A 24,454-nucleotide genomic window follows, 5' to 3' on the forward strand; every position below is an offset into this window, starting at 1 on the left:
AACCACAAATGCTTTTCAGTTTTATTCTTACTGGGAGGGTTGTGGCATCCTGACACGGTCCTTCACATCATCCAATGAAAACTGACAGGGACTTTTTCAAGGCTCCTAGCAGTTTATGGGACTAAATCCTGGAGTAATGTTGGCTTGGCTGTAGTGCTCTCTGTCAGCCTGCAGACATGGCATTCCCAATTCCAGATAGTTTTGCTGGGTCAAGACTAAAGTAATCAGTACTAACAGAAAGGGAAAGTAATCAGATGTGAAACACAGACCATATGATGAGTGATGTGTCAGGCTGGTACTACACAATACTTGTACAGACCAGTCAGAAATGGGTATTACAAACAGAGCTGGAAAATAGTAATAGTTAAAAATATGATCAAGTGCCTTTGATGGATTTCCCAGAAAAGAGAAAGTCTCTTCAGAAAAATAATGTAACAGCTTCAAAAAATAACAATAATAGCAGCAATAACAACAAAATGAACAAACAAACAAACAAACGCATCTAGTAATCTTCAAATCAGCTTTTCCATTGGATAAATATATTTGAAATAGTTGTACAGTTCACAGTGGCATAAAGTTCTCTGATTGCTTGAGTGCTTGAAAATATCTCATCAGTAAAAAAATACCAGAGCTGGGGGAGGAAAACCCTCTCTCTGAATTCTGTACATGGGTAAATGCACAGGTTTTGGCAGGCATCAGGTCATTGGATCCATGGGAAACTGGCAGCATCACAGGACTGCAGATCACAAGTCAGGGGATGGAGGATAAGAGGAATAGTAAGGCCCATTTTCCTGCAATAGAGAAAACAGAATAAGCAGTTGAACTGAAGTCTTCTTCAATACACCTTGGTGCAGTGACAGTGCTGCAGAGGCAGAAATAATTAGGTATTATGTTTTGTTTGCCATGGGTACAGTGAGTGCCACAACTCACCCAGGAGAGGACTGTGCTGGTAAACAGGCAAACACAGGCCTTGGTTTTGCCTGTGTTTTAAGCATAAGCAGAAAGTGCAAGTTAAACTTTTGCCATTAAGTCAAAGCAATGACATCAGGAAGCCACAGATGTTGGCACAGCCAGTGACTCAGACAAAGCTACTAATGCAGACACACAGCTCTGGCTACTACTTTGGAATTACATCACATAGTCTTTGGAAGAATTTTGCCAATGCAAGCCATATTCATGCTACTATTTGGTTAGAGACCTGAGGTCCAGAAGGGAAGAGCAAGAAGATCCTATACAAAGGCAGGGCACCTTTCTACTGTTCCATTTTTCCCTGCTGTTTTGCGGGGTTTTTTCTTCCTTTTCCTTCATGCTTGTTAGTATGTGGGGCAGGGAAGATGAAACACAGCTACTATTTCTTTTTTTCCAGTCAGTATAAGGTATTCAGCAGCTAACACAAATTTTATCTTGTCCACAGGTTGTTAGTGTGTTATGTTACAGTTCTTGGCTGAAGAAGGGTAGGTTTCCTTTTATGCACATAGGAGACTGCTCTAATGGGAAAGGAGCCCTCATTTAGCCAAGTCCTCTACTTGGGCTGATGTAGACAAAATATTCAGAGAATCATTACTCACAGAACAACACGAACTCTCCAGGAACCTTCCCTCTTCCTTCTCCCCATTCTTAAGGTGTGGAAGTCAGTGCCCTTAAAGCACTTGCAGAGCAGAATGGGAGCAGCACAAGAACTGCTCTTAGGGCAGAGACTCATGGTGGCCACAGGCAGTCACTTACCCTGGCGTCGTACTCGAGGACGAAAGGGGGAAGATCAATCTGTTCTGGGGGTATGGCTGTGAACAACTGCTGAAGGCTTTCCACATAGTGGATTTTGTCCTTTAGCCCTGAGACTGTAAAGGTTGTGAAAAACCATGCTGAGACCTGAAAATAAAACCCCACAAAAGCCAATTAACAAGGTGCTGCTTCAAAACCTTCAAGTGCAATGTAATACTCCACAGTGAAACAGGCTCAGGTTGAACTTGAAGAACTAAAATCATAACACAACAAGGTCAGGAAATATGCACCACCAACTGCTACCAAGCAGTGGCTTGAGAGCTTCAAGCTGGTGTTTTCTGACTCTACACTCACTCCTCCCCAAATGCCAGCTTAAGGAGCCTTTCTACAGTCCAAGAGTGACAGCTATTCTGCTATTTGTCCTCAAAACCCCATCAGTATAGTGGCATGTTTTCACTCCAAGTTTAGCCAGTTCAGAAAATAACCTATTTGACTCTGTCAGAAGCATTTTCAACCCTTTACATTCAGGTTTTCACTTGGAAGAAAGGCCAATTAGAGGGAGATAAAGGGAGACTTTTGGCTTTTCAAAGATTGTACTGAAATCTCCCTCCTGCTTTGGGTTGTTTGAGTGAGCTTTTGTTTTACAACCTTTTTAATCAAAGCCTTATTAACTTAACCCTATAAGAATAAGCCTATCAACTTATTCTACAAGATTTTACTTTAAATATTCACATCAAACCTCTGTCTGTTGTGGGTAAAAACAGGATATGGAATTTTTGGTTTTGAAGACCAGTAAGACAGTAATCTAATCCTGCTTAGATTGACTGCACAAGCTTTACCTTTTCAATGCACCTTCTCCAAAATTAAGTACTGTATTACTTATTTCTTTTCTATTCTTTTCCTGGAAGACTGAAGAAAAGAAAAAACCTGTTGTACAGGTCACAAGTGCTCATAGTAAGGATCAATCACATGGTCCTGAGCAACCAGCTCTTGCTGACTTCTTTAGCCAGAGGTCAAAGCAGATGACCTCCAGAGTCCTTTAGAGCCTTGACCATTCTGTCATTCTGTTTGATAATTTTGCTTTGACTCCAGGAAGTTAACAAAAAAGAAGCAACACTGCAATAAAAGCCTTGAGGAAAGCAAGAGTTTAAAATAAACTCTAAGATTAAGTCAATAAAAACGATCTGTCTGAATACAACATTAAAGAGAAAGTCAATTCCTAAAAACTGTCCCGGAATAACTGTGCTGCCTCCTCAGAACAGCTTATTTTAATGAGAAAGGAACAGTGAAAAAGAGAAAAGGAGGTAAAGAACATGACAGAACATTTGAAATAAATCTGTTATTTTGAGGGCATAATAAATTAGAGATTTCAGTTAACAGAAAGCAGGGAGACAGATTTTATTGGCATCCATTTTTTATTATATTGTTCTAACAAGATCTCTTATGAGTGACACTGAGGGACAGTTTAATGAGTGAAAATACCTTCTCAATCTTGCACCAAAGTAGCATGGATTTCAAGGTGTGTTATGAATGACACTCATTAAACATAATTGCTATGGATGTTTAATGTATAAAATCCTAATAGGGGATATTTCTGCAGCCATCACAAAAACTGCTGTTGGGAAAAGTGTTTTTTCTTTTTCCCCTCCTTCCTCTCACTATACAAGCCACTGCAGCTTGGCATTACCCAGGAGCACAGAGAGTAGGGAGGAGGGCAGCAATATTTCTGGAGAATTTTTCTATTACCCTTATTCTTGATAATCACAGGTTATAGAAACAGTAATACAAGAGCAGCTCTATTTTCTTCTTGATAATATGTCATGGAACTTTAAATTAAATTAAACTGTTAATGCATTGAAAGTAGATGAAGTTATACCAGAGCAGCCAAAGAAAGTTAAAAATCTAGACATCTGCTGAAGTTGCCCTTCATTTTTCTTGTCCTGATATTCTGAATCTAAATAAATGGCTGTCAAAATCACTCTGCCAAGCTATAAACCCACAGTTAGATGTATGCAATGTCTCCAACAAAAAAAATAGCAACACAGATTAGCTGTGTCTCTAATATCATAATTTGGGCATACCTCAAAGAGAAATTTACTAAAATCTGGGAAATTTTATTACAATTGGAAGGATCTTGTGTAGAAAAAAAACCTAAGTGATTTGCAACAACCTTTCCACTGGCATCTGATCTCAAGAAACTGTTTTTAGAACCATTACAGAAAAACAAACCAAAAATTGTTCATGATAAATACAAAGAGTATGAATATCTAATTTGAGTCTTTCAGTATATTTCAGCTGTGAAACATTCTTGACTCACAGCCAATTAATGAAAACAGAATTACTCTGGGTGAGACTGTTTCAGATCCAGCCATTTATAGTTCAGAATACAAGCTCTGAAAAAGTTTGTTTGGAGAGCTCACAGAAGAGGAGAGCTGAGAGGATTCACATAAAAATGCCTGCAAAAGCCCTTTATTTATCTATCAGCAGCTTTATCAAAACCAAGCAGGAGGAACTTTGCATGCATGAGTACACAGGAACTTGTGATGGCACTTCATGGGTACCTTTATCTGAGACTGGCAGTGAAGTGCAAGAGCAAGAGCCACTCCAACCTCCAAAACTGTTGACATCTATACTGTGATTTCATAACAAACACAGCTCCATTTCACAGATCACAAGAACACTCAAAGCATGGGGAAAGGCAGGAGCACTGTATAAAAACTCTGCAGAGTGGCTCACCCTCCTTCATTTACTCTGCACTTTAGGTTACCTGCTGAACCTTTCCCCACTGCACACCAAACTCCATGTATTCTAGACAGGCAATTACCCTCAGAACCACATAGTTTACAACAGTTTCATACCTAGAAACTGAACAAAGAATCATTGTTGGCACCATAAAGTACATGGAGAACTGTGCTGGTTTTCTGGGAACATAGCATTTTCCAAAAGACATGATGAAAAGCCTTTTGATCTCTTTTAGCCCATAAATCAGCAGAAGTGACTCTAACAGATGGCAGCCATCCACTGTGCCAGGATTCAACCCTGCTGTGAAAGGGACAATTTATAGCAGACATTTAAGATCTGTGCACGAGGGTGATGTGTTTGGGAAGTAACAAGAATGTACAGACCTTCCTCCTGAATCTGAGGCATGGGGTATTTCCTACTACTTCTAGGGAAGGAAGGAAGTGAGTGATCCAAATAGGAAGATGAATGTGCCAAACATTTTGAAGAAATGTGAAGAAATTCGAAGCTTTTGAGCTAGCAATCTTCCATGGGGACAAGAGAAAGAACCAAAAAAAGGAGAGGAGAGAAAAATCATTCCCTCTTAGCAGCCATCTTCTTCACCATGCTTTCTGCTGCATATTCCCCATCATGTTTCATAAGCTGAGAGTCCGTGCAACAGTCAGAAGCAATCCTGCTTGCCTTCCAGTTATAGAAAAGATTGGCAGAAAGACATGGATACACATTTTCTTTTGCCTCCAGCTGTGCTGCCAGAATAAGATACAAACCAATACTATTTCCAGCAAGTTAGAGAACTCTGTGTCTCTCACCCTCCCTGCTTCCCACCAACCATCTGCTTCGCCTACAGATCTGTTGAGTCCCTCTGCAGTTTCCAAAGGGACAGACAAGATGGCAACAGACACCATGAGGATGAGTTGTCATCCTCCAACAAGAAAAATATTTTCAACGAAATAGAAATGTATGGGAAGAGAGAAGGGGGGTGAAATGCTGCTAAGAATCTAAAACACTAGTACTTCATAGCTTCAGCTTTTCCACTCAACTTTGTGACCTTAGTAATGTTCTATGCCAGGTCCTACATTTTTATGAGCATCAGAGCTGGAAGCTCTAATTCTAGGACACAGACCTTTGATCTGTATCCTGTGTGAGTAACTAATAACCTAACAGAAACTGGAACCTACACTGCTGGGAAGCCTCACTCTTATCTCCATAAAAACAAGGAAGCTCCAAGTCTCATAGTGTCCCAGCTGTGCACAGGCAAATAAAGGATACTTTGGAAATCTAGTAGTCAAAGAAATTCTTGCTGAACATGTGCAAACAGATGTGTTTTTCCAGGCATATAATTTTCTCAAATTTGATTAATGTCAGCAAAAAGCAGAATAAACACAGAGGTTAATCTGATGTGAACATGGAGGATCAGATTTCTGTCTTAATTGGACAAACAAAAATTCTAGGAAGGGCTACTGCTGCCACTTAGTTAATCTGAAGTGCTCATACTGCTGCAGTAGGAGTAGTGGATGTGAGGTCCAGAAAGGAATCAGCTCCATCTTCTGTTGTCCCACACAGATCCCAGCCAAGGGTAATAACTTAGTGCATGACAAGTTCAGGTTTTTTGTCTCCTGATGGATCAACAGGATTTTTTCTGCACTCCATCAAAAGCATTCTTCCCATCTTTCTTTGCTGCTCTCCACTCTAACCCTGACTAATCTCACTGCTGCCCGAGACACCTCTCTACCCATCCCAGGGCAGCTCTGAAGTGACACACAGGACGCATGTGATACCTCTTGTGGTGAAAGGTGAAACATTCAGGAGATGAACCACACAAAAAAGAATTCCCTGAGTCTTTGGTCATGGTACGTGACCCTGCCAGCAGGAAAAATGGCAAGATGTTTCCCTTTGAAAGAAATGTGATTCAAAGCTTCCACCTCTCTCTTGTAAGAGCCCAGGGCACAGACAGCATGCACAGCATTGGGGTTCAGCTTATCAAAAAAGGCTGGAAGATTGCAGCTAGATCAAAGATGGGATGAATGTCAAGTTCTGACAGTGGATCCAGAAGATACTGCCTCATTTTGGGAATGTTCTATACATCTCCACATTCTTCGTGCTAGAGGCTTATGTGCTACTGCACCAATATTGAAGATACACTCTTCTTTTGGAAGATTTACCTTACCTTTGAACGAAATGTTGGGTGGACAAAATACAATGCCTTCAAGTTCCTCTTGTACCTGGTTTAGAGAAAGAAAAAAAATATTTAAAAGTGAATTCTAACTAAAGTCATATACACAAAGTAACTGTCAAAAGAGACCATTTTTCTTAAGTGCTTGTGATGTAATTTTATAAAGTTAGGCCTAATGTAAGGGCAGATACCAAAGAGTAAACATAAAGGGAAAAGAAAATTTTTTTAAAAAGCAGAATGGTTATTTTTCAGTTAAAGACATCACAGCCTTCAGTCTTTTAAGTAGGAAGTGAAAGAAAATTAAGGACAAATTATGACTGCCACTGTTACCCAAACCTCTCCTCTCAGAACCAGCAACACACTTTAACAAAGCCAGGCTCCAAAAGCTCCAGCTCTGGATTGTGACAGACAAAACAACCAGAGTGCCCCCCTAAGAGCTCCAGAGGGAGACTGCGGAGGACAGAATTTCTGGTTAAAAAGATGGACTTGAGAAGGAAAGAAAACACCTCTTCCTTCTTCTTGCCTTTGTTAGTTATTTAGGTCTTTGTCCCAGCCAAACTCTCTCAGAAATAAATGGGAAATCAGATACAGGGAATAACAAATATTTGCATAGCACAGAGGAAGACTGGAACATGTTCTTTTCCTATTGACACTCACTTGGCATCAACAACATCATAAAGTTTCTTCAGGAAGTTAGAGTCTAGTTGATTGTAATCATTTGTGAGGGTATGGAAGTACACCAGGACATATTCCTTCACTGCAATATGATCCATGACATGGATGAAATACAGAAGAGCCTGAGGCATAAAGAAACAAAATTTATATTTGCAAAGAACTCTTTCACAGTTGCATTACATCTTCATATACTTCCCTTATTTCATCTAAAAATCAGGAATTGTGAGGCTGGATGGCATTGCATTTCAGCTACAAAAGCAAGGCCAACATTCCAAGACTTCAACATGACTGTAATAATTTGGAAGTCTTTTGTCTATCTGACCTCAGAGATGGAGATACATTCTTGCTGTTTCCCTGAAAAAAAACTACATTTAACTCATTATGTTTCACTCCTCACATCTTGGCAGATACAGAAGCATGGTAACTCTCCTTCTTCTTGAGAAGAAAAAGGAGTCCACATGAGCCCTATTTTTCCCAAAAATAGCCCCATGGAAAAAGTGTCAGCCCAATGCACACATAGCTCTGTAAGGGTATACGTTTTCATCTGCCTATAAAAATACTTTCTAGTTAACATCTTAAGTCCTACAAATGATGTTTCTAGTATTAAAACTGAATTACCCTTACAATCAGACTTTTCCATCCAAAACATTCATATGTAACCTCCACAACTCTAGTTTTACAGAGCCTTACCTTTTCCATGTCTATCAATGTTACTGGGATATTCCTTCCAACCACCACCATCACAGTGCGGCCACAGTTATCTACACCTACAAAAGAAAGAAAGATGTCTCAACTTCTCTCAGCCATGCCAGGTTTTGTAGCTGGGCACTTTCAAACCAGGGAGAAAGAGCCTCAGCTCAGAACTTTTGCAATGCATCTGGTTTCCAACAAAGGAAATATGCTTAGTTACTGCTCTCACTATACCAGTACCTACTCTGATCAAAAAACCCATGCATCAGAGAAACTTAAGGACTGCAATTTTATGTTGCCTGTGTACTCCACATTTGCCTAAATATCAAATAATAACACAGTTTTTATTTAAAAAACCCCTTCACTTGCAATTCTATCACCAAAGCAAAATTCTTCCTAGAAACCAGGCTCTGAACTCCAGTGCACAGATTCCCAGAGCATACCTCATGGACCTCCTGCAGCTCACAGAGCCTTGTCTAAGGCAAACAAAAGAACAGAAATTTGCAGCTACTGAGCAGAAGGTGTCACACAACCTTGGTATTTACACAAAGATAGAGGTAAACTCTGGATTCTCATGAGGCCTAAGAGATCAGCCAAAGTGCAGGACAGATTCTCTCCAGAAACACAGCTATACTTTCAGCATGACCTATTGTATAGGCAAGTCCAAAGAAAATATTTTTACTTTAAGACAACATAGATCAGTCATCAGTACACCAAACTTACCTGTCTGGTACAAAGCTTTAAGAGAAGCAATGTCAGAGAGGTCTTCAGCTCTTGCCTGACACAGCCAGCGATTATAACTAGAAAGTCAAAAACATCTGGTCAGATCTAATCCCCCTTTGGATTAGCAGTATAAGCCTGAAGAGGTACATGGGAAGGGAAGGACAAAACAAGCTTTTTCTGATTGAGCCCTCTCTGATGTTTCTATTTTCTGACCTCTGGAGCAACTATCAAGTTTTTTGAAGAAAGAAATGTTAAAAAAAAAGTGTCTTAGTTACATACCTATCGATTTTCACTGGGCAACTAATACATATTAATATATATCAATTAGTAACTGTAGAGGCATTGTATTTGGGCTGAAAAGATCTCACAGGTTTTTCTATTTAAATATATCAGTATTTAAAAGACATAAAAAAGGAAAATTTCATTTAAAAGCCTAGATGTTGAACACAACCATGCAGTAACCAGCTTCATGATTAACCTTGTGCCTCATCTGACAAAACAAGCCAACATCGAGCCTTGAGAGGTGTCCAGCATGGAATGACCTTCTAGAGAAGTGATCAAGCACATTAGGGCAGGGAGGGGGAGAAAGCCTGAGCCTTCTTTAATTTATCAAATGGAAGAAAAATGTTTTTCTATCTGTGCAGAGCCTCAGGAACAAGTGGGCAGTATCAAAAGCACCACTACTAAAAGTGGTGACAAAATAGTGACATCTTGTGGCAAACAGGTAAGGCAGCTGGCTGGATGCATTGGGTGTGCTAAAGGGTTTATCACAAGCTTCTCTTTTTCTCCTCCTATCTCGTCCCTTCTCCCCTCAGGCGAAAGAGGCTACTACATCAATCCAGGGTGACACCAGGCTTTACCTGTATTTGCTTGCTGGAAGATGTGGCTTTGCAGAAAACAAAACCATCATTCATAAGGGTTGGTCCTAACTAACACAAATATTCACATGAACAAGCAAATTCTCACTTCCTCTGGTGCTGTTTCTGCAGTGCTGCCTCTGACAACTGTCCCTGAAGGATGAGGCGCCTCTGTTTATCAACGTCCCCCTCCATGCGGGCAAAAGCATGGGACCCAATGAAGGACAAATCTGCCTCCAGACCCTCTTCATCTGAAGCATCTGCAGTGGAAACAAAGATGGTATCAAATGTTTGGGCTGTGTACAGGACAGCAATGCTGCTGATGAGTTGGTACATGTCCCAGTGAAACAACATAGTCACTGTGCTACAGACTGACACAAAGCCCCTGAGGCACCATGATGTGGCTCTGATACCTCACCAGTACCATGGCAGATCACAGCGTGTGACTGAGAACCACTACCTTAAAGTGTTGGCTTAGAGCCTTAAAGCCTGGAAACTAACTGGGAAGTCCTAGTCATCAGTGCATTACAAAGGGTTTACTCTCCCAAAAAACAAGTTCTGGAGAGGGTGACTTCAGCTTTACAGTCATCCCACTTGAGCTTTACAGTCATCCTACTTCTCAGAAAGGGAAAAACTAGCATGCAGAGGCACAGGTGCTGCAGCTTTATTCAATTTAGAAGTTGTACTGTAGAAAAGGCCCATTTCTTGCATCACTGACACTTCCTGAACAAATGCTGTAGTGATCTGAGTGTAGCTATTTTTATAGTATTATTTACAACATGGCTGGGTGATGAAATAGAAGAGCACAGGCTCACTTCCTGGTGACAATACCAGAATGCTCCACTGAATTGATGTCACCCAGGCATGTTGCTAAGACTTCTAGCACTGTCTCTCTGGGCAATCTGGACAGAAACAGAGTTTCTCCTTTCAGCATGACATGCTATAGCAGCATTGGAACAAGACTGCAGGACTCCACTATACAAATTCACTCTTATCTACGCAAATCCAGCAATTTCACAAATTATTAGCTTGTGGTTGGATACCTCACACTGATCAGCCACAGCAGCAAATATCAAATATTCAGCCTTATCCCAACTGGCTATGCAAAAGCAGAAAATTGAAATTAATTCCCAGTTATCTGCTTTGGATGGCTTAAGGCTGTAAAACTTGCACATCACTGCTTAACAAGTACGGCAGAATGTGTCTGCTCTGTCAGTTAATACAGTAAATTGTTTTGCTATATGTATTTCACCTCCACCAACAGACTTTCACTGAACTTTGATGACCACCTCCAAACACAGATCTCTGGGTTCCTCTAGTTATTTTATATATTTTAGGGAGTTTCTGCTAGTTTTCCTTGCCCATTTACTAGTTGGATGCACTGTATCAATACAATCATATCATTTGAGACAACATTTGCTAATACATAAATAACACTTTGCTAATACACAAGACAGACCACTATCCATAATACCTTTTTCAGTTAGGAGCTGCACAAGATTCTGCAAGAACGCCTTAAAAATCCTAATCACTTTGGGAAAAAAAATTTACAAAAGGAACGAACTACCCACCTCTTCTACCAAGAAAGGAAAAGACAGAACAGCTCTACTGCAGCTACTGCTGGGGAACACAAGAAGCCAATGAGGCAGCTTGAGAACTGGAATCACTGTGACCCGACTTAGGTGAATTGAGGTAGGAAAACATTTCTCTCCTTCCTTTTCTGTTTTTCCCACTGACTTTCCCAGAGAGACGCTTATTCCGAAGTCCAGTTCCAAACTCACCATCTGGAACACCTGGCTTTTCAGTAATCCTGATCTGCCGCTCCGGTACCACCGGCTCCCCTTCCGCATTGCCAATATCTGCAGGGAGGTAAGGCAAGGACTGGACCTCTTCTTCCAAGGATCTCGGAAAGTACAGAGGCAGCAACTTCTGGTAAGTGGCCTACAAATAAGAAAAATGTGTGAAGGATCTATCACACATCCATGCTCTTCCCTTAAACAGCATCTGCCCTGTAGCAGAGAACTTGTCAGCAGTTTGGAGGCAAAGTACTGCCTCCCTCAATGGTTAATTTGAGCTGTGAGCTGGGAATACTTGATAAAGTAACCTTGATAAAGGTTAACTTTTTGGGTTTTTTGCCACACGACTTTGAGAGGATTTTGCTAAAACCTGCACAAACTCAGGTAGTTTGCAGATACTTTAGCTTTGTAATGAAGTTAAAACACACACGGACAACAGATTTGAGCAAATGTTGTTTATGTTAAAATATAACACTATACAGATCACCTTTAGTGATCTGCCTGGGAAAAAAGAAAAGGCACCAGCCAAACAAGAATGGAAAATAGTGAAAATCTCTACAGAATGTATTACTTCATGGGGTCTCTCCAACTGATTAGCAGTTTTATGACCCCCAACAAATTAGTTATTTTCCTTATCCATATGCCGTAGAACCTGAACACAGCGTGGGTGTTCTGCACAGGAACAAGTTTGATGTACAAGGAAAGTCAATATTCAGACTGCCTGCATCTCTCAGAACACAGATCATTAAATGTCAAGTTTGCTATTCCAACAAGTCAGCAAGCAGTGTTTCAGATCTTTGTAGGTGATCTGCAGGGATGCTGACATGGCCTTCTTCAAGCACATCTTTGTGTAAGGAGGAAATTTTGTGTGAGGAATTTCCTTTCTGGCTAACACATCACATCCAGCACAACTGCATGCTATCACCTCCCCTACTGCTCCCTGTCCACAGCTCAGCAACACAGAAGCCAGAAGCAGAAAGATTCTCAAGTGTCCATAGTGACTGCTAAGAACATGAACAGTTCTGGAAAAGAGGCTAGCTACAAAAGATGAAGAAGGATGCTGCAAGACCAAAAGTCTATGTGATCTGAAGAGGAAATCAAAATTCAGTTTTACTGCTGCAGAGAAGATCAATCATGCCCAGGAATTTTGGTGGAATGAATGCCAAGATACCTCTTCAAGCTCAGAGACAGCAAACACCACCTTCTCCAGAGTCTCTCCATGAACCTCCAGAAACCTCCTAACGGTGCCTGCAAGGAAGCAGATTAAATGTAGTTAGCAAAACAGAAGGAGAAATCTACACACACAGCTACAAGTGAAGAACTCAGAGTGCAGAAGAGAGATACATCTCTCCTCATACTAAATAGCTCCACAGGCTGTAGGCAAGTGTGGATTCAGTGGTGGTTTAACACACCAAACGGGTGGCTGGGCATATTGGAAGTTGCATCTCCACTCTCTCCTAATGCTGACTTTAGAGAGAGACACAAATAGAGAATAAATCTCTCTAATTTTAGCTTACTAGGATTCCTTAGACTGTGAAATGTGATTCAATGGCCCTGGAAAAATCAAGCCAAATGCTTCCTTTAGAGAGTCCTGTGCAAACCGCTAAAACCAGACATTCTTAAAACAAGCCACAGTGCTTGAAGTTATCAGCAAAGCAATATAAGCAAGCTACAGCAGAAGCTGCTTCAAGGCAGGCTCAGCAACACAAAATCTCCAGGGTAAGCTGTGCCAAAATATATAAAATTTCTATTTGTAAATTATGAGAGAAAGTGTCCAAACAAATTCATTGGTATGGAAATATTTTATCAAGTATCACACAGACCTACAGAGACAACAGAAGACAGCAATAAAAGAAGCTATCTACAGAGAATACTTTTTTGGGAGTTCAAGAAACAGCAGAGAAGAAAAAAGGAACTATTTTCAAACACTTCCTCTGTACTACTGTACACAAATTCCTGTGTAATCGTCTTGACCTGTGACATTACTCTACACAACAAATGCAGTTGTGCAGTTTCACAGCAAACACTTCTGAATGTATGTGAACATGTGAAAAAGCCAAAGGAGATGGGGGAAAATAGCAACCAGTATATACAAGACTATATAATATTCTTGTTTGACTGTTTTTCTGTACTTTATTTTCAGCCTAGAATGTTTTCTGATTTGTTTTCAGTGATCTTCATTTTTTCTTTAATATAGTTTCCTCTCGAGTGCAAGGAAATTGGAAAAGTTTTAGCAATGCTTCTTAGTAAGAATTTCCATAAAACAAATAACAAGCATAAGAATCATTTCCCTTTGTTTGTTCTGAACTGGCATCATTTGATGGTTCTTATTCTGGGACACAGTGAACAGCTGATTTCTTTTCACCATTTCCATGCCACTCATGAGTTTACAGACATTTATCACACTCCCCTAAAGACAGGAATATTCCAGTCTGAAAAAGTCTTGAGCTCATTTCACTATTTCTTGCCTTTTTCTATTCTTGTTGACCTCCCCAACTTCTCTGTCTACTATATTATTTTCAAATGTGTAGCTTTAAAGGGTGAACAAAGCACTGACTGATTGCAAAACATTCTTAATTTTGTTGTGTCTTACTCAGCTTGCTGTTTTGAGCTCCTCCCAGGTGCTGTTTTCATGGAAGCATTATCATCTCAGTGTTTTGCTGCCTATAATCAGCCCATCATTTTGCATGTGAAGGCAGAAGCCTGTAGGAGTGGGTCAGTGGGGGAAGGATATCACTTGACATTTGGATGTGCTGATGACACCAAAACAGCAGATAAAATTCACTGTTGCTCTAATCTGCCTACAAGTATTCAACAGTAAGGTCTCATCTTGGCTCTTCTGAACCAACTTTTATTACCAACAAACTCTCTCACCTCATGTTTAGCATATTTTCCAGGTTATAAATTAATACACTGAAAAATGCAAGTTCCAGAACAGATTCACATGGATCTTTACTGATGAGATCCCAGGAGTCTTTACTGAGAGAAAGGATAATTTGTTTTTGTCTTCCATTTTCTGATCAACCATGGAATGCCTTGCCTTTTTACAGGCTCTAATGAACCACAGGCCCCTAGAAAAGGTTTCCCCATTTCAAGAGCAATCTGTCAGAGGTAAGTGACCTGCTGCCATCCAGTTTATGCTCTTTTCCAAGACACTTACGCAGTGCTATGTGGGTTGCATCCTCCAAGGGGTAGCATCTTTTCAGAGTATTAATGACACAAAATCCTACGGAGCACATTGCCTGTTCCCTGGAATCCAGAAAAAGAGAAACAAATGAATAGACAGCCAGGTGCAAACAGAAGTCTGTCAGGGCAGTAGGGAGCACCATTAATTTCTTTCCTGGCTCTAAGCAGCAGTAATCCTCTTTCAGGTCTTTGCAGGAGGATTCTTTCCTGGCAAGATGCACACACCCTCATTAAGCAGAGAAGGAGAGAACCATTAATTATTCCCCACTGCATTAATTATTCCCCATCTGGTTCTTGTTTTCAGATTTCTTCTTCTACCTCAGCTATGTTGTTCCTACAGTTTCTCATATCCTGAATGAAGTTCTTCCCTCAAACTCCCTGCAATTCTTGCTCAAAATACTTTTGTTCCTGTTTAGGACTGACAGTAAGGAGGAGGGAAAAAGAAGGTGCTCTTCAATACATACACACTGCCATTTCTTCACCTGACCAATGACTTTGTTTTGTTAGAGGTCTGGACACAGGCCAAGGTGGCTTACTCCATCTTAGGTATGATTAGACAACCATCAGAATGGAGTGACACACACTTTAAGACCAGTAAGATGCTTCCAGCACGGAGCCACATTTTCAGAAGAGTAAAGCAGAGCTGTTGCCAACAGTAATCAAAAGAGTTTGAGCAAGCTCAGAGATGGCAGACAATTTCACAAATATCAAAAGTTACTCTAGAAAACAGATTGACTGAAAAGACATTCAGCGTGCAGAAGTATAAGAATTTTAAAATGGCTTTTAACATGCTTCAATCCAGGCCTGAATTTGCTTGTAACTTCTGAGGCAGAACAAAACTGGCAAATGCTAAAAATCATAGCTGTAATCTTGAGTTTGAAACAGTTACTATTGCACTGTAACACAAAGTCCAATCTTGGAAGAATTGATCTTTCCAACCCTAAAAAAGTGTTAGGTATGCTCTCTGACATTGCTCTTGCTCGGGTGTATTTTGTGACTGCTACCACTACAACAGCTGTCACAGGAGAAGGACAGAACAGAGAAAAATAGGAAGAAATACCCCAGTTAGTTAAGAGGAAGTAGAAAATACCACAGACAGAAGGAGAAAAAACTACAAACCTAGCTGCTGCAACTGTAGATTTAGAAGTAACCTTATAGCCTGACTCAGAATTTTAGCTGTCTGTTGTACAAGAGCAGAGAAGCCAAACACGAAGTCAGATCTGCCTGTGGGTGTGTCCCCATGGCTGCAGACACACAGAGTTGTTGCTGGAACAAGCTGCAGCACAGAACCCAAAGCAATTATTAATGTTTCTCCTTTGAAGAACTGAATGCTGCACAGCTCTAGCTTCTAGCTCTAGTTTCAGGACTTGAACCAGCCCAGATCTCTCTGTGCATTTTCCCTACACCACAGCAGAGACAACCAAAGGCACGAAGCACACCGCGAAGCCGCTGCTGTTTTCACGTCCTTAACCAGACCCAGCACACACGAGAAGACGCTCTCAGAGGTGAGATCTTTGTGCAGAGCTGTTTCCAGGACAGCAGTGCCCAGGTGGCAGCCTGTGTGGGAGTGCTGTGCTTACCTGGCGAGCTGCAGGACGTTGCGGTAGCAGCTGTACAGGGAGCTCTCGGCCGCCGTGCGGTACCGGCTCTTGTACTTGGGGCCCACCGTGTGAATGATGAAACGCGCGGCCAGGTTAAATCCTTTCGTCAGCTTGGCCTCGCCCGTCCTGCAGCCTGCCAGAAACAAAACATCAGGGTAAGTGCACATGTCATGGTAACAAAGGCAGAAGTATTCAAGCCCTTGTCTTCCTCCAGTCAGACAACTCCACTTCATACATACGAGTCGAGTTGGGGTTCTAGAAATCAAATATGAAGGATAGCATCCAAACTCATACCAGCTGCTTAGCACCTCGTCAGGCTGAGGAGGTGAGAACTGTGCTTGTTCCTCTTAATTTTAAAACCATGCGTATAAGGACTAACTAGATATTGCTAGAAATTGTGTTTTAATTGCAGTGTTTACTACACTAAATACAGAGCAAAGTAAAAATGATTTAGCAATGTGCAGAGGACAGATGCACAAGTATACCATACAGCTAGCAATAAAAAGTCCTTCTGAATTTAACCACTTGGTTTGGGGAGACCGATTTTTGGATAAAATGAGTACAAGTAATCAAACAAACCAGTCATTGGCAAAACTATTAAAACTGCATAGATAATACACTTGTTTGATTTATGCTCTCAGAATGAGGTAGCTTGCTTTGTTTTGCACATTTCTTCATGTCTACAAGGCAGACATATAATCCTCATGCAGCTTAAACTCTCTGGACAGACTACTTGTCTAGTCTCAAGGAAAGGAAGTTCAAGCAATCCATTTAATTGTTCCATTCACAGCACCCTCCAGTTACATACTCCAGGAACAGATTCTGTGTTTGAAGTCTGGTTTTCCTTCAGCACACAGAAGAAAAGTCTGCTAAACTTCCCCTTCTTCACCTAAATCTAGTCCACTCCAGGTCTGGACAGCTGAAGAAGTACTTCTAGTCTCTCTCTTTCCCTACCCTCAAAGACAAAGTCTCTCTCTTTCCCTACCCTCAAAGTATTTTCCAAACTCCTTCCTTTTGCTTGTGCCACTGCACTTCATCTTTCTGATCTGACTGAAAACCAGTATTTTCATTGGATTAGCTTTCAACCTGATTGTCTTACAGGTTGCTGGTGGCCACAACAGGGAATGAGACAGGAAGAAGCAGCTGCAGCCAGTGCTCAGGCAGCAGTGCTGCAGCAGCTTGGCTTAAGCTGCCCACTGAACAGGGATGTTCATCTCTCCCACTCCACTCTTTCCTCATAGTGCTCAGGCAAACTAGCAGCATGCATGAAAGCATATTTTATGGGAAGAGACACTCCAGGCTGAGAATCTTCCTTACCCAAAACCTCAAGTGTATCTTTTTAATGGCAACCACACACTGCCTTGAAGCCAGCATCTTGTAGTGTTTTTGATCCAACAAATCACATCATTAGCTTCTACAGACCTCCACCATGCTTCTTCTGGGTTAATCATAAGGAAGAAAACACCATACTAAAACTAAGCATACTCTTCTGAATTCCTGCACAGCCTCTAAGACAGCTCAAGAGACTAATTAAATAAGCACAATATGGAAAAAGGAAAGACAAACCCAAAACAATGTATCAGATATCAAGTTACTTTTCTTCCTCTGCAGTCCCCACGCCCCACAACCAGTGAGGAGCAAGCAAAGGCCTGTAAGAAAAACTTGTGAAAAAAAGAATGAAGCTAATTTGATTGAGGTATAGTTGTGAATTCAGTAGGGAAACCAATAAATTCAGGGAAGCAGAAGTAGCATTGGTAATCTTTAACTATACTCAGATCACACTTCATACTGCCCAAGGCATTCTGTTTGGAGATGTCTATACAACTTATAAAACTAAAATGAGCAGTAGCTATTACTCTTATTTTAACATACAAAGTGAGGGGAGCTGCACAAGTCAAGGTCTGTGGCAAAACTGGGAACAAAGTCAAGATCCTATTTTTTATCTGGTAAGATTTCAGCTATTAGAATAGCTTTTCTCCAAGTTCAAAATGTAAAGTCTGAATGATCTACATCATCTGTGTGGCACAGAAAAAGCATCAACAGAGCTGTAAGACTTCTGCCACAAAGTCTTTATTAGACTGCAACATGTATTTGTTGATAAGCAAGCTTCTATCAATAGCACTTCATCTGCAAGCCTGCCCCTGGCTGTAGTATTTCTGTGTGGATCAAAACTGATGCTGCTCCCAGGAATATACACGTTAGTTGAGCCTTAAAGAAGGCACAGGCCTTTGAAGAGTCAGTGTGTCACATGCTTTCAGATCAAGATTTTTCTTGGAATCTATGAACTGTGAATATATACCAAGCAGCAGGAATAAAGCAGGAGAGACCTCACTGAAAATGCATTTTACAGCTTTAGAACACAGACCATGCATTTGCCCTTTTCCAGCACATTCTCCAATGAAAAAATGTCAAGGCTAAGTGGAAAGAGGGCAAAAAGGAAGCAGTGGTAACAAATGAATCCTAAACTGATTTTTAACTAAGCTCTCCTCCACTTCTGCTACTGTGACAAACATACTCTGGGTGCTTAAATGCCAAATCTGTAACCCAGCCTCTCTTTCCTCCCCCACACAACATGTCAGTAGGGTGTCACAGAAGAACTAATTTCCATAAAGCTCTTGGCACAAGATTAAAAGAGAAGTGTCTTCATAGGGAGTTGTGAGCCTGCAGAATGCATTACAGGGAGAAGACATAGTGTTTTCACTGTGGTAGAAGATGCAAAACTACGCATAACTCAGCAGGGTAAAAGGGAATTTAAGAAGCTGAGCACAACAGCTCCCTACAGAGCTGACAGATCTCAGGCTTTAGGACTCCTTGAAATGCAGTTCCCTTCTTCCCACCTCTCAGTCCACACAAGAAACACAAGTGTATTTTAGATGAGTTCTGGTGTATAATGTGGGATCCTAACTATTCTAGAGCACCCATGGTATTTTAATTTCAACCCACAGCCCACACTGAATTTTTGCTCTGTTAAAAAATGGCTACTCTTCCTCCTGTTTAATTTCTAAGTTACTCAAAAAAGCAAGCTGAATCAGCAAAGGATGGTTTTATAGAAACAGGACTTCTATTCAATTGCAATTTAAGCTACTGAGAGTTTATATTAGAAATATGGCTCTTCTATATCCATTTTGTATGGATATATGTAAGGAGACCAAGCTGTTATCCAGAGTGAGCAGTACTACATAGAGACCTCAAAATTCAGTTCAGTACTGTAGTTCCTAGAGATGTGAATTTTTATCTGTAAACCATATTAGACTTCTGTATGACCTTGGATAACTATAAACTCTTGTTTATCACACACAAAATAAAGAAACTCTTATTCCTAGTGCCTGTTAGATGAAAAAAAAAAAGGCTGAGTATTCATCTCCCTTTATCAGCAATAAACTCTGTTAATAAAGACTCTAGGCAAACCTCATCCATTTCTTGAATAGCCTTCCATTAGGGCTGCTCTTATAGCTTTCCAATAAAGTCATTTGTTGTACACAAGAGACAAATGAACCAACCAACTTAAGAAGTCACAAAGACTTTATTTAGTCAATGCAGTGTTTTATCAATCTATCTATTATCATATCTTTCTGAAAGACTGTGTGTATATTAATATCCTGAAAGAGGATACACAATTATGTGCCTGACATAATCCACTTAATTTCTTCAATGGTGAATTTCAGTTTCTGTCTTTCATAATGTATACACACTGAACAGGATAAAATCTCAAGATGTGCAAGACTGGTCCCTTGAGCAAAAGCACTGATAAGCTAACTGCTCAAAGTGGCTTCAGATAGCAATGGGAATTACTGTATCACAAAGAAAGGGCTCTCCAACTCAAGTATCTGCCACAGACTTTCAATTATCTGTAATGTGAGCAGCAAAAAGAGACTAGACTGGCAGGTGTTTCCCCCATTTTTTTCATGTTAATATCAGCTGTTGGGGCCTGGGGGAAGCTCTACCTTTTTCATTTGTGCCCCAATCCTGACGCTTTATACTGTGCAAGGACAGGAGATTTCAATAAGGTAAAAATGTCTCTGGCCTCTTACCTTTGAGCTTCTGGAGCTCATCCTTCAGGTCAGGCCCAGCATGCATGAATATACTTTCAGACACCGGGTTCTTATCCGTGAGAGTCTCATTGCTGGTGTTGACGATGGCCGTGCAGTTCAGTAACGCGACATCTCCTTTCCTGAGGAAACAGTTTATTGCAGCCTGAACAACTGAGCAGGATATTCTCAAATCAGTGCTGACAAGCAAGGAAACGCCATGTTACAGGAAAAGCATTAACAGGACTCCAGTGCCCACACAGCGTAGCGTACCCTGACGTGCTCACCAAGCCAAATCATCTTTTGCCTCTCCCTGATGAAGACTGACTGCATGCAAAACTCAGCCCCTAAAAAGTCCCAGCCTCAGCAGTAACTTGGGATGTTTGTAGAAAAGGCAGTGTTGTAGCTGTATGTAGGGCAGCTCAGGCAGCAAACACGCAAAGCAGCTTGTTAAATTGATGGAAGGTAACACTTCCAAAAACCCACATATTTTCTCTTGGGGATAAGAGGACAGTCCTTGTGTTAGATTATTTTCAAAACTTAAACAATTTTTTCAATGTACTTCTTTATTTTATTATATTATTTATTTTATTAGATTATCCAGGGCACCTTACAGCTGCTGTTCCTCAGACCACTGTGGGTCTAGACTGATGCTGCAGCTGGACAAGTTTTCTTCTCTTTTGCTCCCAAAATGTGAACTCTCAAGTTGATCATGTTCATTCTGCTGTCCAAAGATCAGACATGCAGAAGATAAACAAGTCACAGATGCATAAGAGACAATGGAGTAGCAGAACTTTGACCTGCTTTTTGTCACAGCAGCAGCCATCGGGGATTTTGGGATCAAAGAGCATAGGAAGGGAAATAAAGATTCCCACGCACAGGGAGCAACTAAACCAGCAGTTGAAATTGCACACATTTGCCCAAGCCATAAGAAATGTTTAACCTTTTACTCCCCTCTTTCTTTACTCTCTGTTTTACTCCTTGCTTTCTTTATTTAATAGAGTTCAGGAAATCCATGAACAGTCCCATTTCTTGCATATATTAACCAGAAAGAGGTTCAAGCTGATCCCTAAATCTGCATGCCTAAGAAATCCTTCTCCCTTCACACTGATTAAGAGTTATTAATCTAAAGAGCAGCCTCAAGTATCTCATCTAAAGAGCAGCCTCAAGTATCTGAGTTACAGGAAAGAAAAACTGGTGGAGTAAGTACAGCACACTATACTTTATCAATAGATTTTGGAAGAAAGTCATGGAGACAAAACGCAGAATGGAGGAAGGAGGGGCAGGAAGAACCAAAAGCAAGCCACAAGAATCACAGAAAATAAAGAAATACTGCTTTAGAATAGAAACGTGAAAGCAGAATAACACCAGCAAATACAGAAAAAAGTGAATTGACAACAAACATATTTTTTTAAAAAGAAAAATCTCATATCCAAGTGCCCAACTAGGTTTTGATACTAAGCATACAGTATCACAGTAGGAAGTACAGCTCCAGTCTGCTGCATTGACTGCCTATGAGCACAAACTATGGTGGAGCAAAATACCAGACTTTCAAAGTTACAGTGAACAAAAAGATTATGCTATTCCCAGATCTGTAATGTTTGATTCAAGAAAAGAGGATTTAGAAGTTTTATTCTACAGCAGTGATCATTACATGAAGATATGGATCCTGCCATAAATGGAGAAGTGACGACTGACACACGAGAGCCACATCGAACTTACCACAAGATTATTTTTTCATTGATATCTTTCCTGTATGGAAAAGGTGATCTAACATCAACTTGAGCTTTTTCAACAGGACTTTGGTGACAATCCAGCTGCTTGGCCTCATAGGCATCACTCCAGCCTGGCAGACTATCAACATCCACAAACTGGGAAGGAGCACCCAAGGGATCCATGGAATGGAAACAGCACCTCCCTTCCTCTGCTAACTTGTCACACTCCAATTTTCACTGGAGTCTTCCAGGTGCTTTAAAGAAAAAAAAAAAATCAAACCAGGTCACCAGCTGCTCACTAAAAGCAATTGAGAGACCATAGAGACCTTTCACAAGATTGCAAGCAGTAACAGCTAGCAGACAACAGAAAAACAGATTTCCCACTCAAACACTCCCTCTTTTGTTACCTGTATGCAATAATAAGGCCATGCAGATACTCACAGTGAGATAAACCTCTTAAAACAATTCAAGGTGAAAACACCTTCTCAACTAAACTGATCCAGCTGACTCATGACCTTGCATTTTGGAAATTGCAGGAACAAATTTCCAAGTGCAGAGAGGAACTAAGTCTTTCTGAAAAGTGTTATTTCTTTATCTAGACTAAAAGAAAATTTGTAGCAGGGAATGTATAATCTATCCTTTCAGATACTGGTAAATACTTATTTAAAAAAGGAAAAAGAGCCTTCCAAACCACAATGCCCCTAACGCCCAACAAAATCTCTCCCTCTCCCCAAATAATACAGCCCGTGCAGTTCAGCGAATTCTGAACTGCTGCACACAAGGCTTGCTGTCACATAGCTCTTACAGCCACGCACTCAGGCACAAAACCCCTTCACGCAAATCAGTTTTGGATGAAAAGGTAAAGCTGTAAATTTGAACGCTGGCCCAGCGAATTTTAAGACTGAACTCTGCCACCTGACTGATTTTGAGACGACACTGTCAGATGAAGGCGCAGACGTGCCAGTACTCACTTTTCAGCTGCCGGCAGGTAACGCTTCGGCTCCTACATTTCCATAGTGACTACTGAACTGCACTAGTGAATCAAACTAGCGCAAACATACCCACGTAAGTCACTTCAGTTTGCCACATACACACCCACTACTTAACTCCTTTTACAGGTTCATAATTGATAATAATTTAAAAACGATCGCACCCACAAGGAGTAATTGTGAAACGCGACTTACTAAGTGCATTCATCAGCCTGGGGAAAACAACACAACAAAACAAAACAACCGAGTATCTAAGCTCACACTGAGGGGTAATAAAGGCTGACACTAGGACAAAGATACCAGTAAGAGCATCTAAGTATAATTTTCGCTGGGAGAAAAGACAATGAGAGAGAAGGGGAAGGTAAGCGCGGATACGCTGGCTCCAGCCAGGAGCTCATCTACAACAGCATCTTCCCCCTGCCGAGCAGCCAAAGCCAGGCTAAGGCAGCAGGAGGCAGGGGAGCGGGGCGCAGCCCTCGGGGCTGTCTCCCCGCGATCGCTGCCGGGCCCTGCCGGGGCGGAGGCGGCCCCGAGCGACTGCCGGGCTCGGAACGGGGCACAGAGCGCTGCGAGCGGGGCCGAGGCCCCAGTGCCGCACCGGGAGGAGAACCTGCCTCTCCCGCCTCTCCCGCCCCACGGCTCGCAGCCGGGATTCCGGCACGGCGCTCCGCCCGGCACCCAGCGGCCCCCGCCCGGCTCCCGCCGCGCCCGCGCAGCGCAGGCCGGGCTGCGCCCTGCCCTGCCCAGCACCGCGGCGCACTCACGGGCACAGCCGCAGAGCCGCCGCCAGCCCCGCCCGGACAGACGGTCCCGGTCGGCGCCGGTCTGGCGACATCACCCAGGGCAGCCCCGCGTCCGCCGCGCTTCCGCTTCCCTTCCCGGGCGGGGCCGCGGGGCCGACCCGCTCTGACGCACTTCCAGCGCGGCGGGCCCAAGCCACACGCGCCGCGGCTCCCCCGCGCCATCCTTCCTTCCTTCCCCGCTCCATCCATCCTTCCTTCCCTCCCCGCGTTCCTGGCCGCCGCCATGGGCCTGACGCGGCAGTACCTGCGCTACGAGCCCGCCGCGCTCTTCGGGCTGGTGGCCAGCGCCAGGGCCGGCGTGGCCTTCGTGGCCCTGCGCGGCGAGCGGGGCCGCTACGTGGCCGTGCCGGCTTGCGAGCACGTGTTCGTGTGGGACACCCGGAAAGGAGAGAAGGTGGGAGCCGGGGTGCGGTGCTGGGGCAGCGTGAGCGGCTTTTAGTTCGCCTGAAGCGAAACGATTTGTGTTTCTGTGCGACTTTGTTACTGTGTTTGTGTTTGGGGGGAAGCGAGACCTCCGCAGCATCCCCGCCTCTTGGGAAGGGTGAGCACAGCGTGAGTTAGTGAGTTATGGAGTGGCTCTGCAGCTCTCGCTGCCTCCTGGCCCAAAGTACTGTGTCTTCCAGTTCTCCAAGCTGGTCACTGGACTAAAAGGGTTCTACATCGTGTAGTGCAAAATATCCTGCGGTGTTGGATGCTTACAAGAAGGTCTTGCTAGTTATAAGTTATTTCTGTTCAAGGAAGTTTTAAGGGTTGCATT

The 24,454-nt window shown here is 42.1% G+C and overlaps 2 protein-coding genes across 3 annotated transcripts in view; one reads left to right on the forward strand and one right to left on the reverse strand.

Moving 5' to 3' along the window:
• On the reverse strand, positions 1 to 23,801 carry GDAP2 (ganglioside induced differentiation associated protein 2). 2 transcript variants are annotated; one of them, XM_064410353.1, is made up of 14 exons: positions 23,659 to 23,801; positions 21,913 to 22,159; positions 20,194 to 20,333; positions 16,142 to 16,295; positions 14,536 to 14,624; positions 12,547 to 12,623; positions 11,361 to 11,520; positions 9,689 to 9,839; positions 8,723 to 8,799; positions 8,000 to 8,076; positions 7,292 to 7,431; positions 6,629 to 6,683; positions 1,726 to 1,869; positions 1 to 791 (listed from the first exon to the last, which is right to left on the reverse strand). In XM_064410353.1, exons 2-14 carry the CDS (start codon positions 22,086 to 22,088, stop codon positions 744 to 746), a joined length of 1,488 nt encoding a protein of 495 aa, XP_064266423.1. In that variant the 5' UTR covers positions 22,089 to 22,159; positions 23,659 to 23,801; the 3' UTR covers positions 1 to 743. The 2 variants fall into 2 exon arrangements, with proteins under 2 accessions (XP_064266423.1, XP_064266424.1); XM_064410354.1 differs by lacking the exon at positions 23,659 to 23,801 and adding an exon at positions 22,877 to 23,233.
• The window catches only part of WDR3 (WD repeat domain 3), a 20,234-nt gene continuing 19,580 nt past the window's right edge, over positions 23,801 to 24,454 (forward strand). Inside the window, exon 1 of the mRNA XM_064410352.1 lies at positions 23,801 to 24,091. Coding sequence (XP_064266422.1) covers positions 23,921 to 24,091 — 171 coding nt within the window. The 5' untranslated portion in view covers positions 23,801 to 23,920. The remainder of the gene's footprint in view (positions 24,092 to 24,454) is intronic.

The sequence above is a fragment of the Passer domesticus genome, chromosome 2, assembly GCF_036417665.1.
Source record: "Passer domesticus isolate bPasDom1 chromosome 2, bPasDom1.hap1, whole genome shotgun sequence".
NCBI lineage: Eukaryota > Metazoa > Chordata > Aves > Passeriformes > Passeridae > Passer > Passer domesticus.